This window comes from Salvelinus alpinus, chromosome 11, assembly GCF_045679555.1.
Source record: "Salvelinus alpinus chromosome 11, SLU_Salpinus.1, whole genome shotgun sequence".
In the NCBI taxonomy this organism is placed as follows: Eukaryota; Metazoa; Chordata; class Actinopteri; order Salmoniformes; family Salmonidae; genus Salvelinus; species Salvelinus alpinus.
The window spans coordinates 64,564,398-64,579,848 of NC_092096.1; the positions used below are offsets into that span (position 1 = coordinate 64,564,398).

Below are 15,451 nucleotides of genomic sequence, written 5' to 3' on the forward strand. Positions count from 1 at the left end.
AAGCCTAAACCTAACCCTAACCCTAACCCTCTCACCACTCTCCCTCTCCCTACCTTATCTCAATAAAGGAAAACCCATAATGATTGTTTTAGTACACCCGTCTCTACCCTACCTATACTACACCACAAGTCTCCCTGTTTTTTGACGTTGGTACGGCTGTGTTGCAGGTACAGGAAGGTTGTGTCCAACTTGTGTGAGGGGGGAGTGAACAAGCAGCAGAGCGCCAAGCAGCACACCTGTCCTCTGCTGCCGCCCAGAGGCCTCCAGCTAGGCATCAAAGGACAGATGCTGGCTGTGGCGCCTGGTGATGACATCACCTTCATCGTCCACCAGGAGCAGGTACTGTTTACTTAAGTCAGAATTTAGAGCAAATCCTGGCGGTGGGGTAGTTGTGTGTGGCTGTGTGTAGTAAATGTGTGTGTTTTTGTGACTTTGTCTGTGTGATTGTAACAATAGCCAGTTAAGAGATTTTCCCCCCTGTTTTCCGAATGCAAGTTTATGATGACTCACACGTGACTCCTTATAACTGCAACTAGATGAAATAGAGCATTAGTTTATCCCAGTTCTCAGTTCAGTGACGTTCTCTTCCTGTACCTCCTCCCTCACCCAGGGTGACACCAGCAGCACTAAGTACCAGGTGGATCTGGGGGACGGGATGAGGGCCATCTACCAGAACCTGACGGTGACAGATGAACCCATACAGCACCGCTACAAACAGCAGGGAGTCTACCGTGTCACCGTCAAGGCCGAGAACGTTGCCGGACACGACCAGGCCACCATATATATCCAGGTCACAGCCCCTCTACAGGAAGTTCACCTAGAAGTAGTTCCCATCGCCGGGATTAACCAGGAAGTCAACCTGACAGCTGTGGTGCTTCCCTTTGAGGCCAACCTGACTGTCTTCTACTGGTGGATAGGAGACAGCCTGCAGGTAATGTATACTGACACACACCTCACACACACACAACCTACAGGTAATGTATACTAACACACACACACACACACACACACACACACACACACACACACACACACACACACACACACACACACACACACACACACACACACACACACACACACACACACACACACACACACACACACACACACACACACACACACACACACACACACACACACACACACATCCTACAGGTAATGTATACTAACACACACCTCACACAGACAATGATGAAAGCTAAATGGAAGCTAAACCTCAAGGGTTGATCTGAGCCGGAGGCCAGATTCTCTTTGTGAATGGTGCTAAAGCTAAGCTTAGCACTGGTGAACGAATCAATGTATTTCAATTGGTCCCATTCAGCCCAAGATGTCCCTGGGGAACAGTCTGATAACGAGGTTCCCTGAGGAAGGAGAGGTGTCTGTCACCGTCCAGGCCTCTAACGGACGCTCCATGGTGCAGGACACCAAGAACGTTCACGTCTACGGTAAGAGAGAGGGAACATTACAGTGCTAATTATTATTGATATATACCAGAATTTTTGTATCTTTCAAGGATTTTATGTAATCTATCACAAGACATCTAGTGGCCCTTTAGAGGACTTCAGATTTTTGCAGGTGTCTGTAATTATCTCTGGCCCTCTGTGTGGCCTTATCACATGTAAAATATGTCAAATAAATAATTACAATTTCAAATAAAAAATGTAATGACAAAGCTGTAAAACCTTATCCTAAATATAAATTAGGGAATACCATTGGTGTTTAATATGAGTGTTCAGCATGACATATCCTTTATTTATATTTTATACACTTGTTTTTATTTTACTATGTCAATATGTCTTTGTTGTCAATGTTTTGCCATCAAACTGGTGGCCGTTGTGAAAAAAGCTGGACGAGTTGCAGAGTTAATTGTTGATGAGACGCTATTTTCATTAATTAGCCTATTTTCTCTAATAGAAACTCATGGACAATGTGGACACAGATATAAATGAATACATTCTTTTACAAGTTATTCAAGTATAAATTACCAAAGTTACGATAGATTGCCATAGATTTTCTGTTAACTACCAAAATTGCTGATGATTCCAGTAACTTTGTTAAACTACCAGTAGCTTTGCAAACCCAGCTGTACATCAACTATTTATGGTGTTATTATATGAATTACATTATGTTTATGCATTGGTTGAAACTCAATGTTAAATTCAATATGCCACTAAAAATCTATGAAAATTCACAAACCAACTTGAATTGAGGTACACAACACACTCCCCGCCCCTCGTCATGATCCGTCTGGCCGTTACTGAGAACCACTATACTGTATTTTTGACAGGATCGTTAGCATTAGGGTCGTCAGACTATTTTTTTCTCCCAAACCTAGCTCAAATTCTAGACGTCGAATTAAAACTAGGTACAGAGTCCGTAAGGTGACCATTAGACTTAGATCCATTTGGACTGAATATGTTTTTGTAGGTGCAACAGATGTTTATACACTTTATAAAAAGGTTAAGGTTAGGGTTAAGATTAGCAGTGTGGTAAGGTTAGGAAGGAGGTTAGGGTTAAGCTTAAGGTTAAGGTTAGCAGTGTGGTAAGGTTAGGAAGGAGGTAAGGGTTAAGGTTAAGGTTAGCCGTGTGGTAAGGTTAGGAAGGAGGTTAGGGTTAAGGTTAAGGTTAGCAGTGTGGTAAGGTTAGGAAGGAGGTTAGGGTTAGGTTTAAAATCAGATTTTAACAAGATAAACGGTACACTGCATGAAAAAAGTATGTGGACACCTGCTCGTCGAACATCTCATTCCAAAATTATGGGCATTAATATGGAGTTGGTCCCCCCTTTGCTGCTATAACAGCCTCCACTCTTCTGGGAAGGCTTTCCACTAGATGTTGGGACATTACTGCAGGGACTTGCTTCCATTCAGCCACAAGCATTAGTGAGGTTGGGCACTGATGTTGGCCAATTAGGCTGGGCTCCAATTCATCCCAAAGGTGTTCGATGGGGTTGAGGTCAGGGCTCTGTACAGGCCAGTCAAGTTCTTCCACAGCAATATTGACAAACCATTTCTGTATGGACCTCGCTTTGTGCACGGGGGCATTGTCATGCTGAAACAGGAAAGGACCTTCCCCAAATTGTTGCCACAAAGTTGGAAGCACAGAAGTGTCTAGAATGTCATTGTATGCTGTAGCGTTAAAAATGTCCCTTCACTGGATCTAAGGGGCCTAGCCCAAACCATGACAAACAGCCTCAGACCATTATTCCTCCTCCACCAATCTTTCCATTTGGCGCTATGCATTAGGTATGCCAGGAGATGCCAGGAGGTAGCGTCCTCCTGGCATCTGCTAAGCTCAGATTTGTCTGTAGGACTGCCAGATGGTGAAGCGTGATTCATCACTCCAGAGAAGGCATTTCCACTGCTCCAGAGTCCAATGGCGGCGTGCTTTACTCCAGCCAACGCTTGGCGTTGCGCGTGGTGATCTTAGTCTTGTGTGCGGCCGCTCGGCCATGGAAACCCATTTCATGAAGCTCCTGATGAACAGCTCTTGTGCTGAAGTTGCTTCCAGAGGCAGTTTGGAACTCGGTAGTGAGAGTTGTAACTGAGGACAGACTATTTTTACGCGCTGCGCACTTCAGCACTCGGGAGTCTCGTTCTGTGAGCTGTTGTTGCTCCTAGCTGCTCCTAGCTGCTCCTAGCTGCTCCTAGCTGCTCCTAGCTGCTCCTAGCTGCTCCTAGCTCTAGCAGGGCAGACATTTGACAGACTGACTTGTTGGAAAGATGGCATCCTATGACGGTGCACGGGTATGCTTATTTAAAATTATTAGTTGGCTCATAAAAAGCATTGTTGAGTGGCAATGGACAGGGTGTGATTGCAGCCTACAATTCGCCCTCCAATTGTGTGACACTTTTGAAATTCTGCGTTTCCCCTGATTGTCTATGGGTCAAAAGAAAAAATGAAAAAAAATAATTTTCAACGTTTTTTAGGAGCGAAGGACACTGTCTACCGTTGTCCTAGCTAGGCTGTTTGATATCATAAGCAACCTGCATACACATTGTGGGACGCACGATAGACCAACATACTGTAGCTACTGTAGTAGGTCAAAGCTGTGAACAGGGAAACCTCGGTAGAGCATCGGTGGAGTAGGCATTGTGGTGCTCACGTGAATTTCCTTTATTTTTCGTCTTCAGACCTACTTATTGTTTTGTTTCTAATAGCTCTAGTTCCTGGGTTCTCCATGATGTCATGTGCTGCTGTGTCACTGGGTAACGATGTCCATATAGAGGAGTTTGATTTATTCATGAGAGAATGCTAACTGAGCAGAAACGGACTGTATTATCTTACCCCCAAGAGAACTGATGATACAGAATAAACATACTGCAGAAGCAGGTGTTGTAGGATAATGAGAAACTGTTGACTTATTCTCAAGCCTCCGAACAGTAGAAATGAATATGGTGTCATTAATATGGAGGCTTCCATTATTGTTCATCTGAATGCTGTAACCCAAAATGGTTGCCTTTAGTGTTGACTTCCTGTGTGTTCTATTTGATCCCAGACCGTTTCCAGGTAATCCCCCTGGCCTTCAGCAGTAACCTGGACCGCCTCAACCCAAACATTCCAGAGTGGAGGGAGGACGTGGGTCAGGTGGTCACCAAGATATTGGCAAAGGTGGGTCTACTGTACTCACCTCATACATGACCTGATGCTGTAACGTAACACGACCACTCTATTCTTCAGGATACATCATGATAGTATCTGCATTGGCCTCAATATGTTAAATGATTCTATTTGATAGAGATGATAATAATGAAATGGGAGAAAAAAAACATTTGGAGATGGAGGAGGGTCTACCTGAACTTGTTAGTTTGAACATGACGTAAGGTCGTAACAGGGGACACAAGTCCCATAAGGGGTAGTTTTTGACCATGACCTTTGACCCCCAGATCACAGGTATCCCCCAGGAGTCCCTGGTAACGATGGTGAAGCGGGGCCTGCCCACCACAGCTGACCTGTACGTTCTCCCACCAGAGAGCCAGCGTGCTAAGAGGAGCGTGTTTGTGGATAAGGTACACTAGTACACACGCACTACCTAACTAAGTGACACACTGTAGTCTCACTTAGGGTTCCAAAGCTACCGGTAATTTACTAAAGTTGCCAGAATCTTCAGTAATTTTGGTAATTAACCGAACATCTATGGCAATCTATCGTAACTTAGTTCATTTATACTTGAATAACTCTGTAAAAAATTGTTCATATCAGGATTGGGGTCAATTTCATTTAAATTCCAGTCAATTGAAAAGTAAAACCAAACTCCAATTCAAATTCCATTTTTTCCTCATTGAAAAGAATTGGAATTGGAATTTTAGTGTACTTCCTGAATTGACTCGAATTGAAATGGAATCGACCCCAATCCTGATTCATAAATAGTGTTCACTTTTTATATCTGTGTCCATATTGTCTCTGAGTTTCTAGTAGATAAACCACATGGTTCAAGAGAAAATAGCCTAATTAATAATGAAAACATTTTTTATTTTCAATTACCTCTGCAACTCGTTCAACTGTTGACTTTTTTCACAACTGCCACAGTTGACAGCAAATACATATTGGTAGAGTAAAATAAATGTCACTCTCTGCAGTGATTTACCTCTGTGTATGTTTGTGTTTGTATGGTTGTGTTTTACATTTCTTCCACAGCGTATCCCTGCCATCAAGCAGGCCTTCAGCGACAACAACGTTAGCTTCATCGTACGAGGAGGTCTACAGGTGTTGGTGACGCTAGCTGACCCTAACGCAGGTAACCAAAGCATCCTGTATTACCGTTCCAATTCCTGTAATCATGCCATTGTGATGTTGTAAATATGATTTCATAATAGATAATTTCTCCATTTCATTATTTGGTTTCATGTTGACTATGAATGGATCATTTATGTTTTATCAATCTGTTTCAAAGGACTAGTAGCTAATGAGTCGTCCACGAGAGCGACGGAGATCGATTAGTCACAACACACAACCTTTTTTATCACTTTTACTACCTGCTTTCTCAAAAGGAGCCTACATTTCCTCCAATCTGATTGGTTGTGGGTTCCTGTTACCTGCTCTGTGTTATATCCCTAAGTTTTTACCTACTAAATTGCTAAAATGTTAGATATTTTTTCACAATATCTGCAGAGGTAAACAATATGTTTCAATGATGTCTAATCTATTCCGTTTCCTTTTGAACTTGATCTTTTGTTGGACAGTTTGGTTCCGGATCTCTTCTCCTGACCGTGTGGTGTGTGCTGTCTGTTGAATACTGTGTTGTGTTTCTTGAAGCGGAGTGGAATGGAGTGTTAGCATTCAGTTGGGGTTTATTGTGACATGGCAGCTATAATCTTGTTTGTGTCTCAGGGGCCCACATCCACAGGAGGTGTGTGTGTGTGTGTGTGTGTGTGTGTGTGTGTGTGTGTGTGTGTGTGTGTGTGTGTGTGTGTGTGTGTGTGTGTGTGTGTGTGTGTGTGTGTGTGTGTGTGTGTGTGTGTGTGTGTGTGTGTGTGTCATATCATATCATATCATATCATATCATAATGTGTGTGTGTTGTCTTTCTCCCCTGCAGGTTCTCAGGGTGGAGTGGCAGGTCCTGGAGTCTGGGCTCTGGCTGTCATCTTCCTCATCAGCCTCCTCGCTACCGGATCCTTCATCCTCTACAAGTTCAAGAGGTGGGTCTTATAGACTTAGCCTGCATGGCTGCCAGTTTGTTGCTGCGCTCTTGCCAACTACTTATGGAATTCTCATGCAAAACATGATTTCACTCGACAATGACAAGCACAAACAGATCTGGGACCAGGCTATTTTAGACTTACATATCTGAGATATGCACTGGGCACTAGACTGGCCAGTCCTCCTCTGAAGCGTTGCATGATGAAAACATAACCATGACTACAGATGAAAACATAACCATGACTACAGATGAAAATATAACCATGACTACAGATGAAAACATAACCATGACTACAGATGAAAACATAACCATGACTACAGATGAAAACATAACCATGACTACAGATGAAAACATAACCATGACTACAGATGAAAACATAACCATGACTACAGATGAAAACATAACCATGACTACAGATGAAAACATAACTGTATATATATATATATATATATATATATATATACAGTATATATATATTACACTGTCTATAGAATAGCTAAATGCATGTACTTGATTAATCTAGATTCTACATGAATATGTTGTGCATGATTTGTCTTTTGTTCACCAGTTACACCAATAGCACATACTTTGCATCCGATGCACAAAGTCCACAATTTGTCACTCATTAACATGAACTACAACTCCATCCAAACCTCTTATCAAAACTACAAATCCCACAGTCCTTGGCTTAGGACTGAGGATGCCTATCCTCCGCTGTTTTTCAGAAAGCTGCCCGGCCGGAACGTGTACGCCCAGATGCACAACGAGAAGGAGCAGGAGATGACCAGCCCTGTCAATCACAGTGAGGACACTCAGCACATCATCCAGGGGGAGGAGTTTATCGACGACGACCTGGACTCGCAGACTCTAGGTAACGCAGAAGGTAGCCCCGCCTTCTGTTCCCTGATCAGGATTAGGACTAACCCCCACTACTACTAACAGAACAGCCTGTTACCACTCACGAGCCCAGGCAGTTTAACAGAACAGCCTGCCACCACTCACGAGCCCAGCCAGTTAACAGAACAGCCTGTTACCACTCACGAGCCCAGCCAGTTAACAGAACAGCCTGCTACCACTCACGAGCCCAGCCAGTTAACAGAACAGCCTGTTACCACTCACGAGCCCAGCCAGTTAACAGAACAGCCTGTTACCACTCACGAGCCCAGCCAGTTAACAGAACAGCCTGCTACCACTCACGAGCCCAGCCAGTTAACAGAACAGCCTGCTACCACTCACGAGCCCAGCCAGTTAACAGAACAGCCTGTTACCACTCACGAGCCCAGCCAGTTAACAGAACAGCCTGCTACCACTCACGAGCCCAGCCAGTTAACAGAACAGCCTGTTACCACTCACGAGCCCAGGCAGTTAACAGAACAGCCTGTTACCACTCACGAGCCCAGGCAGTTAACAGAACAGCCTGCCACCATTCACGAGCCCAGGCAGTTAACAGAACAGCCTGTTACCACTCACGAGCCCAGCCAGTTAACAGAACAGCCTGTTACCACTCACGAGCCCAGCCAGTTAACAGAACAGCCTGTTACCACTCACGAGCCCAGCCAGTTAACAGAACAGCCTGCTACCACTCACGAGCCCAGCCAGTTAACAGAACAGCCTGTTACCACTCACGAGCCCAGCCAGTTAACAGAACAGCCTGTTACCACTCACGAGCCCAGGCAGTTAACAGAACAGCCTGTTACCACTCACGAGCCCAGCCAGTTAACAGAACAGCCTGTTACCACTCACAAGCCCAGGCAGTTAACAGAACAGCCTGTTACCACTCACGAGCCCAGGTAGTTAACAGAACAGCATGCTACCATTCACGAGCCCAGCCAGTTAACAGAACAGCCTGTTACCACTCACGAGCCCAGCCAGTTAACAGAACAGCCTGCTACCACTCACGAGCCCAGCCAGTTAACAGAACAGCCTGCTACCACTCACGAGCCCAGCCAGTTAACAGAACAGTCTGTTACCACTCACGAGCCCAGCCAGTTAACAGAACAGCCTGTTACCACTCACGAGCCCAGCCAGTTAACAGAACAGCCTGCTACCACTCACGAGCCCAGCCAGTTAACAGAACAGCCTGTTACCACTCACGAGCCCAGCCAGTTAACAGAACAGCCTGCCACCACTCACGAGCCCAGCCAGTTAACAGAACAGCCTGTTACCACTCACGAGCCCAGCCAGTTAACAGAACAGCCTGCTACCACTCACGAGCCCAGCCAGTTAACAGAACAGCCTGCTACCACTCACGAGCCCAGGCAGTTAACAGAACAGCCTGTTACCACTCACGAGCCCAGCCAGTTAACAGAACAGCCTGTTACCACTCACGAGCCCAGCCAGTTAACAGAACAGCATGCTACCATTCACGAGCCCAGCCAGTTAACAGAACAGCCTGCTACCACTCACGAGCCCAGGCAGTTAACAGAACAGCCTGTTACCACTCACGAGCCCAGCCAGTTAACAGAACAGCCTGTTACCACTCACGAGCCCAGGCAGTTAACAGAACAGCATGCTACCATTCACGAGCCCAGCCAGTTAACAGAACAGCCTGCCACCATTCACGAGCCCAGGCAGTTAACAGAACAGCCTGTTACCACTCACGAGCCCAGCCAGTTAACAGAACAGCCTGTTTCCACTCACGAGCCCAGCCAGTTAACAGAACAGCCTGTTACCATTCACGAGCCCAGCCAGTTAACAGAACAGCCTGCTACCACTCACGAGCCCAGCCAGTTAACAGAACAGCCTGCTACCATTCACGAGCCCAGCCAGTTAACAGAACAGCCTGTTACCATTCACGAGCCCAGCCAGTTAACAGAACAGCCTGTTACCACTCACGAGCCCAGCCAGTTAACAGAACAGCCTGTTACCACTCACGAGCCCAGCCAGTTAACAGAACAGCCTGCTACCACTCACGAGCCCAGCCAGTTAACAGAACAGCCTGTTACCATTCACGAGCCCAGCCAGTTAACAGAACAGCCTGCTACCACTCACGAGCCCAGCCAGTTAACAGAACAGCCTGTTACCACTCACGAGCCCAGCCAGTTAACAGAACAGCCTGTTACCACTCACGAGCCCAGGCAGTTAACAGAACAGCCTGTTACCACTCACGAGCCCAGGCAGTTAACAGAACAGCCTGTTACCACTCACGAGCCCAGCCAGTTAACAGAACAGCCTGCTACCACTCACGAGCCCAGCCAGTTAACAGAACAGCCTGCTACCACTCACGAGCCCAGGTAGTTAACAGAACAGCCTGTTACCACTCACGAGCCCAGCCAGTTAACAGAACAGCCTGCTACCACTCACGAGCCCAGCCAGTTAACAGAACAGTTAACAATGCAAGGTATTCCCTATTTGCTGTTGTATTATTCATAAAAGCTACTAAACTCATAATGATATTGTGAATTAAAGGTAAAACATTTTAAGCATTCTAATACCTATATCAATGGGAAATATTAATTAAAATCAGAGCTATGGTTTGGTTAAAAGATAACCAACCGACCCTCAACTCTGGTCACACTACCTCCTCTCTCTCCTTGTTTCTAGGTAACCACTCGGGCGTGGTACTGAGCATCAACTCCAGAGAGCTGCACAGTTACCTGACCAGCTGATGGCTGAACACGGACATGCTAACCAGCTAGCCATGCTAACGAGCATAGGGAACTCTACTCTGCCTTCCTCCTCTGTCTCTCTGTCTGACCAACCAATCCACCGCTCCCCGTACAGAGGAAGAGAGAAAGCACCACAGTACTACAGTCTAGCATTAGTCCCTCTCTCTCCTCTCCTCTCTGATTCCTCTCCCCCTCTCCACGGCCCCTTGCTCCCTCGTTTCTGTCTCTCGCTCAGAGGGACACTTATCCTCCGTTCTGCTCGTCCCTCTATCCCGTCCTCCACTGTATTACTGTAACATCGGGGGTGTGGGCCAACTCTGCTTTTTACCCAGTGTCCTTTGCACCCAGTGTCCTTTGCACCCAGTGTCCTTTGCACCCAGTGTCCTTTGCACCAGTGTCCTTTGCACCCAGTGTCCTTGTGTCCTTGTACCCAGTGTCATGACTGCTCTGTGTGTTCTCATTGGCTAAACCCCTCAGAGACTGATAGGACGCCACCCAGTGAGAAAAGAGAAATCTGGTGACATCACAGAGAACGCCCCGCCTACTGGCCTGCTATTTAGAACGCTCGGGACTGTAAGACTCGTCTTTCACTGACTCTCACCAGGTAGTTTCCAGATACGCTATACAGTCCATTTGGAAAGTATTCAGACTCCTTGACTTTTTCACAATGTTGTTACGTTACAGCCTTATTCTAAAATGGATTGAATAGTTTTTCCCCCTCATCAATCTACACACAATACCCCATAATGACATCACAATACCCCATAATGACATCACAATATCCCATAATGACATCACAATATCCCATAATGACATCACAATATCCCATAATGACATCACAATACCCCATAATGACAAAGCAAAAACAGGTTGTAATTTTTTTAGCATTTTGCAACATAGATATTCAGACCCTTTACTCAGTACTTTGTTGAAGCACCTTTGGCAGCGATTACAACCTCAAGTCTTCTTTGGTATGACGGTACAAGCTTGGCACAGCTGTATTTGAGGAGTTTCTCCCATTCTTCTCTGCAGATCCTCTCAAGCTCTGTCAGGTGGTATGGGGAGCGTCGCTGCACAGCTATTTTCAGGTCTCTCCTGAGATGTTTGATCGGGTTCAAGTCCGGGCCCTGGCTGGGCCACTCAAAGACATGCCGAGACTTGTCCAGAAGCCACTCCTGCATTGTCTTGGCTGGGTGCTTAGGGTCATTTTCCTGTTGGAAGGTGAACCTTCGCCCCAGTCTGAGATCCTGAGTGCTCTGGAGCAGGTTTTCATCAAGGATCTCTCTGTACTTTGCTCCGTTGATTTTTCCTTCAATCCTGACTAGTCTCCACGTCCCCACAGCACGATGCTGCCACCACCATGCGTCACTTTAAAGATGGTACCAGGTTTCCTCCAGATGTGACACTTGGCATTCAGGCCAAAGAGTTCAATCTTGGATTCATCAAACCAGAGAATCTTGTTTCTCATGGTCTGAGAGTCCTTTAGGTGCCTTATACTGAGGAGTGGCTTTACCATAAAGGCCTGATTAGTGGAGTCCTGCAGAGATGGTTGTCCTTCTGGAAGGTTCTCCCATCTCCACAGAGGAACTCTGAAGCACTGTCAAAGTGACCATCAGGTTCTTGGTCACCTCCCTGACCAAGGACCTTCTCCCCCGATTGCTCAGTTTGGCCGGGCGGCCAGCTCTAGGAAGAGTTTTGGTGGTTCCAAACTTCTTCCATTTAAGAATGAGGCCACTGTGTTCTTGGAGACCTTCAATGTTTTGGTACCCCTCCACAGATCTGTGCCTTGACACAATCCTGTCTCGGAGCTCTACGGACAATTCCTTCGACCTCATGGCATTGTTTTTGCTCTGACATGCACTGTCAACTGTGAGACCTTATATAGACAGGTGTGTGCCTTTCCAAATCATGTCCAATCAATTGAATTTACCACAGGTGGACTACAATAAAGTTGTAGAAACATCTCAAGGATGATCAATGTAAACAGGATGCACCTGAGCTCAATTTTGAGTCTCATAGCAAAGAGCCTGAATACTTATGTAAATAAGGTATTTTTGTTTTTTTATTTGAATACATTTGCAAACATTTCTAAAATACTGTTTTCATTTTGTCTTTATGGGGTATTGTGTGTAGATTGACGAGGAAAAAAATGCATTTAATCAATTTTAGAATAAGGCTGTAAGGTAACAAAATGTGGAAAAAGTCAAGGGGTCTGAATACTTTCCAAATGCACTGTATATACAAAAGTATGTGGACACCCCATCAAATTAGTAGATTTGGTTATTTCAGCCACACCCGTTGCTGACAGGTGTATAAAATCGAGCACACAGCCATACAATCTCCATAGACAAACATTGGCAGTAGAATTGCATTACTGAAGACCTCAGTGACTTTCAATGTTGGATGCCACCTTTCCAACAAGTCAGTTTGTCAAATTTCTACCCTGCTAGCGCTTCCATGGTCAACTGTAAATTATTTTACTGTGAAGTGGAAATGTCTAGGAGCAACAACGGCTCAGCCACGAAGTGGTAGACCACACAACCTCACAGAACGGGACCGCCTAGTGCATTTCCGTGCTTCAAACTTTGTGGCAACAGTTTGGGGAAGGCCCTTTCCTGTTTCAGCATGACAATGTCCCCGTGTACAAAGTGAAGTCTATACAGAAATGGTTTGTCGAGATCGGTATGGAAGAACTTGACTGGCCTGCAAAGAGGCCTGACCTCAACCCTATCGAACACCTTTGGGATGAATTGGAACGCCAACTGCGAGCCAGGCCTAATCGCGCAACATCAGTGCCCGACCTCATTAACTCTCTTGTGGCTGAATGGAAGCAAGTCCCTGCAGCAATGTTCCAACATCTAGTGGAAGGCCTTCCCAGAAGAGTGGAGGCTGTTATAGCAGCAAAGGGGGGACCAACTCCATATTAATGCCCATGTTTTTGAATGAGATCTTCGATGAGCATATGTCCACATACTTTTGGTAACGTAGTGTATCCTAGTTCACTAGTAGTAGGAGGATAGTGGGGTGCGTACACAGTATCAGCAAAACAGAACCACGCAATGACCAGGCCATAGCCGTGAGAAGTACAGTTTGGTAAAATAATTCTCACACACATTCTAGATGGGCATAGTTTAGCAGTGGAGAAAAGAGAGTTGGAGTTGTTAACACCTCCATTACTACCAAATGAAGAGAAGTAATGTTTTTAGGAGAAGCAATTTATAATTGGCTCTTTCTCTCTCTCTCTCTCACACTTCAAATGCAATAATACTCTTATTCGGGAACGAATGAGATTGAGCGCCCACTTTAAATCTGCAGGGAAGTTATATGAAGGATAGGACGTGGAGCGGGAGCAGTCTGAACTGAGACACGGTTGCCTTTGTGAGAAGAATGCAACTACCCATTTAGGCACTAGGGGGTGGTGTTGCTCTGTTAATAAATCCCAGATACAGGTACTTGAGTTGCGCTAAAATGAAGCATGTGGGAAAATCCTCTTTCATTCACCATTATTTACATGCAATCCTTGTTAATATGTTTCCTTTCATCATACAACAATGCATAAGAATGGTCTTTAATAATTCATATTTTAATCATTTTTTTAAAGATGAAGTATTTGTATCATTTTTTTAAATGTTTATGGTACTTGATGAGCAGGTGAGGTTAAAAGAGTGACACTTAGAATGGTGTGTGGTTATGTGGTATTTCAGCACATTTCCAGCATGTCACCTCCCCCGGTTAGAAAGCCATTGTTTGCCCCACGGTGCCTAAAAAGAAGTGGACTCCTCTGCTCATTTAACATGAACTACAACTCCAGCCAAACCTCTCATCAAAATGACAAAATCCCACATTTCCTGTGCATTTCCTCTGTTTATTTACTAATAACAGTTTGACCCCGACCCCAAGATAGCCCCCTAGGTCAGAGGTCAACGTGAGTTCATTTCCCCAGAGACAAAGTCGTCGTCATGGAGATGGCGTGGCTGTCATTATTGAGCCTATGTTAGGCAGAGTTAGTGGTGGTATTTCTCCCCATATAATTTGTCTTGTGTACATAGATTTGTATATATGAACAACCTCTCACTGTATATAGTCCTTCACGTGAGTGTAAGTATTTTACACTGATACCAAAACATACCCAGTTGTTTTTTGGAGGTCTCCTCCACTGTTTCCTCTCATAACAGTACAGTGAGAGTTTCTCAATACCATAGCTTGCTTCTCATGTATCAGTTAGCGTTATTTCAGTGTATAGCTAAGTATCATAGACTTTTAGATAGGCTACTTTCTGTTGCATCCATTGTTTAACTGGATCTCTCATTATCAAATCTACAACATTGGTAAGTGGCTTTCCTTCCCTTCTCAAAATATCCCAAGATGTTTAATTTGCACTAAGGACGTAGTCATGAAGAGTACAGTCTAGAGTGAAGTGGACCATCTTCACACATTGGGCCATACAGACTTGCTAGGGATGTCTTGAATGAGACACTAGTCTACAGACCAGTGCTCAGAGTCAATCTCTAGCTTTCCATTGAGTCAGTTACATTCCTGATGGTAGGCCTGATACATCCAGACACACACTGGCCTGCCTGTTCTTCATGTTCTTTTGTACATATATATGCTTATATTTGGCTTGTTCTTAGTTTTCTAGCGATGTCTCGTCTGTTATTATGTCCACCCCTTGTTGAAGGGGGGTGGGGGGGGGGGGGTCAAGAGAATCCAATATATTTGTGAAGGAGATTCACTGTTGATGACTAAGACCATGTGAAGTTGACCTCACAGTTTTATTCATGTTTTTTTGGTTTGTTTAAATTTTGGTAAATAAATGAAAAATGCTATGAAGTCCTCAACAGAAAGCGTAGTGCACTTAACCTGCATTCTGGAATAAATCACTCCCCCTAAATATACATGTTGGTTGTCATCATTGTATCTGCTCAATAAATATTTCACATTCTTCAATGGCTTGATGATTAGTTGACCAGTGGAATCAGGTGTGCTAGATCTGGAAGAGACCAAGTACATGGAATGGCTGGGGGGGAGGTTGGATAAATGCTTTTTTATACCTACCCAACTCACAGTAGATATGTACTTAGTAATGGCACGCATGAGACTTTAACTAACAATCCTCCTGTTCCCAATAGCTCGCTCCTTCCAACTGAGTGATTGGTATGTTCAAATCAAACTGAATGGTTTTCATCAAGTGAATGACTAACA

At 44.9% G+C, this 15,451-nt stretch overlaps 1 protein-coding gene across 3 annotated transcripts in view; it reads left to right on the plus strand.

Moving 5' to 3' along the window:
- LOC139534674 (VPS10 domain-containing receptor SorCS2-like) overlaps positions 1–15,144 on the plus strand; it is a 451,135-nt gene extending 435,991 nt beyond the window's left edge. The window contains exons 18-26 of one of the 3 annotated variants that reach the window (XM_071333995.1): positions 168–339; positions 611–931; positions 1,325–1,448; positions 4,499–4,611; positions 4,887–5,009; positions 5,638–5,737; positions 6,537–6,639; positions 7,322–7,524; positions 10,185–15,144. In XM_071333995.1, coding sequence (XP_071190096.1) covers positions 168–339; positions 611–931; positions 1,325–1,448; positions 4,499–4,611; positions 4,887–5,009; positions 5,638–5,737; positions 6,537–6,639; positions 7,322–7,524; positions 10,185–10,249 — 1,324 coding nt within the window. In that variant the 3' untranslated portion in view covers positions 10,250–15,144. The remainder of the gene's footprint in view (positions 1–167; positions 340–610; positions 932–1,324; positions 1,449–4,498; positions 4,612–4,886; positions 5,010–5,637; positions 5,738–6,536; positions 6,640–7,321; positions 7,525–10,184) is intronic. The other 2 variants (XM_071333996.1, XM_071333997.1) reach the window with 2 other exon arrangements.
- Positions 15,145–15,451: the final 307 nt, after the last annotated feature.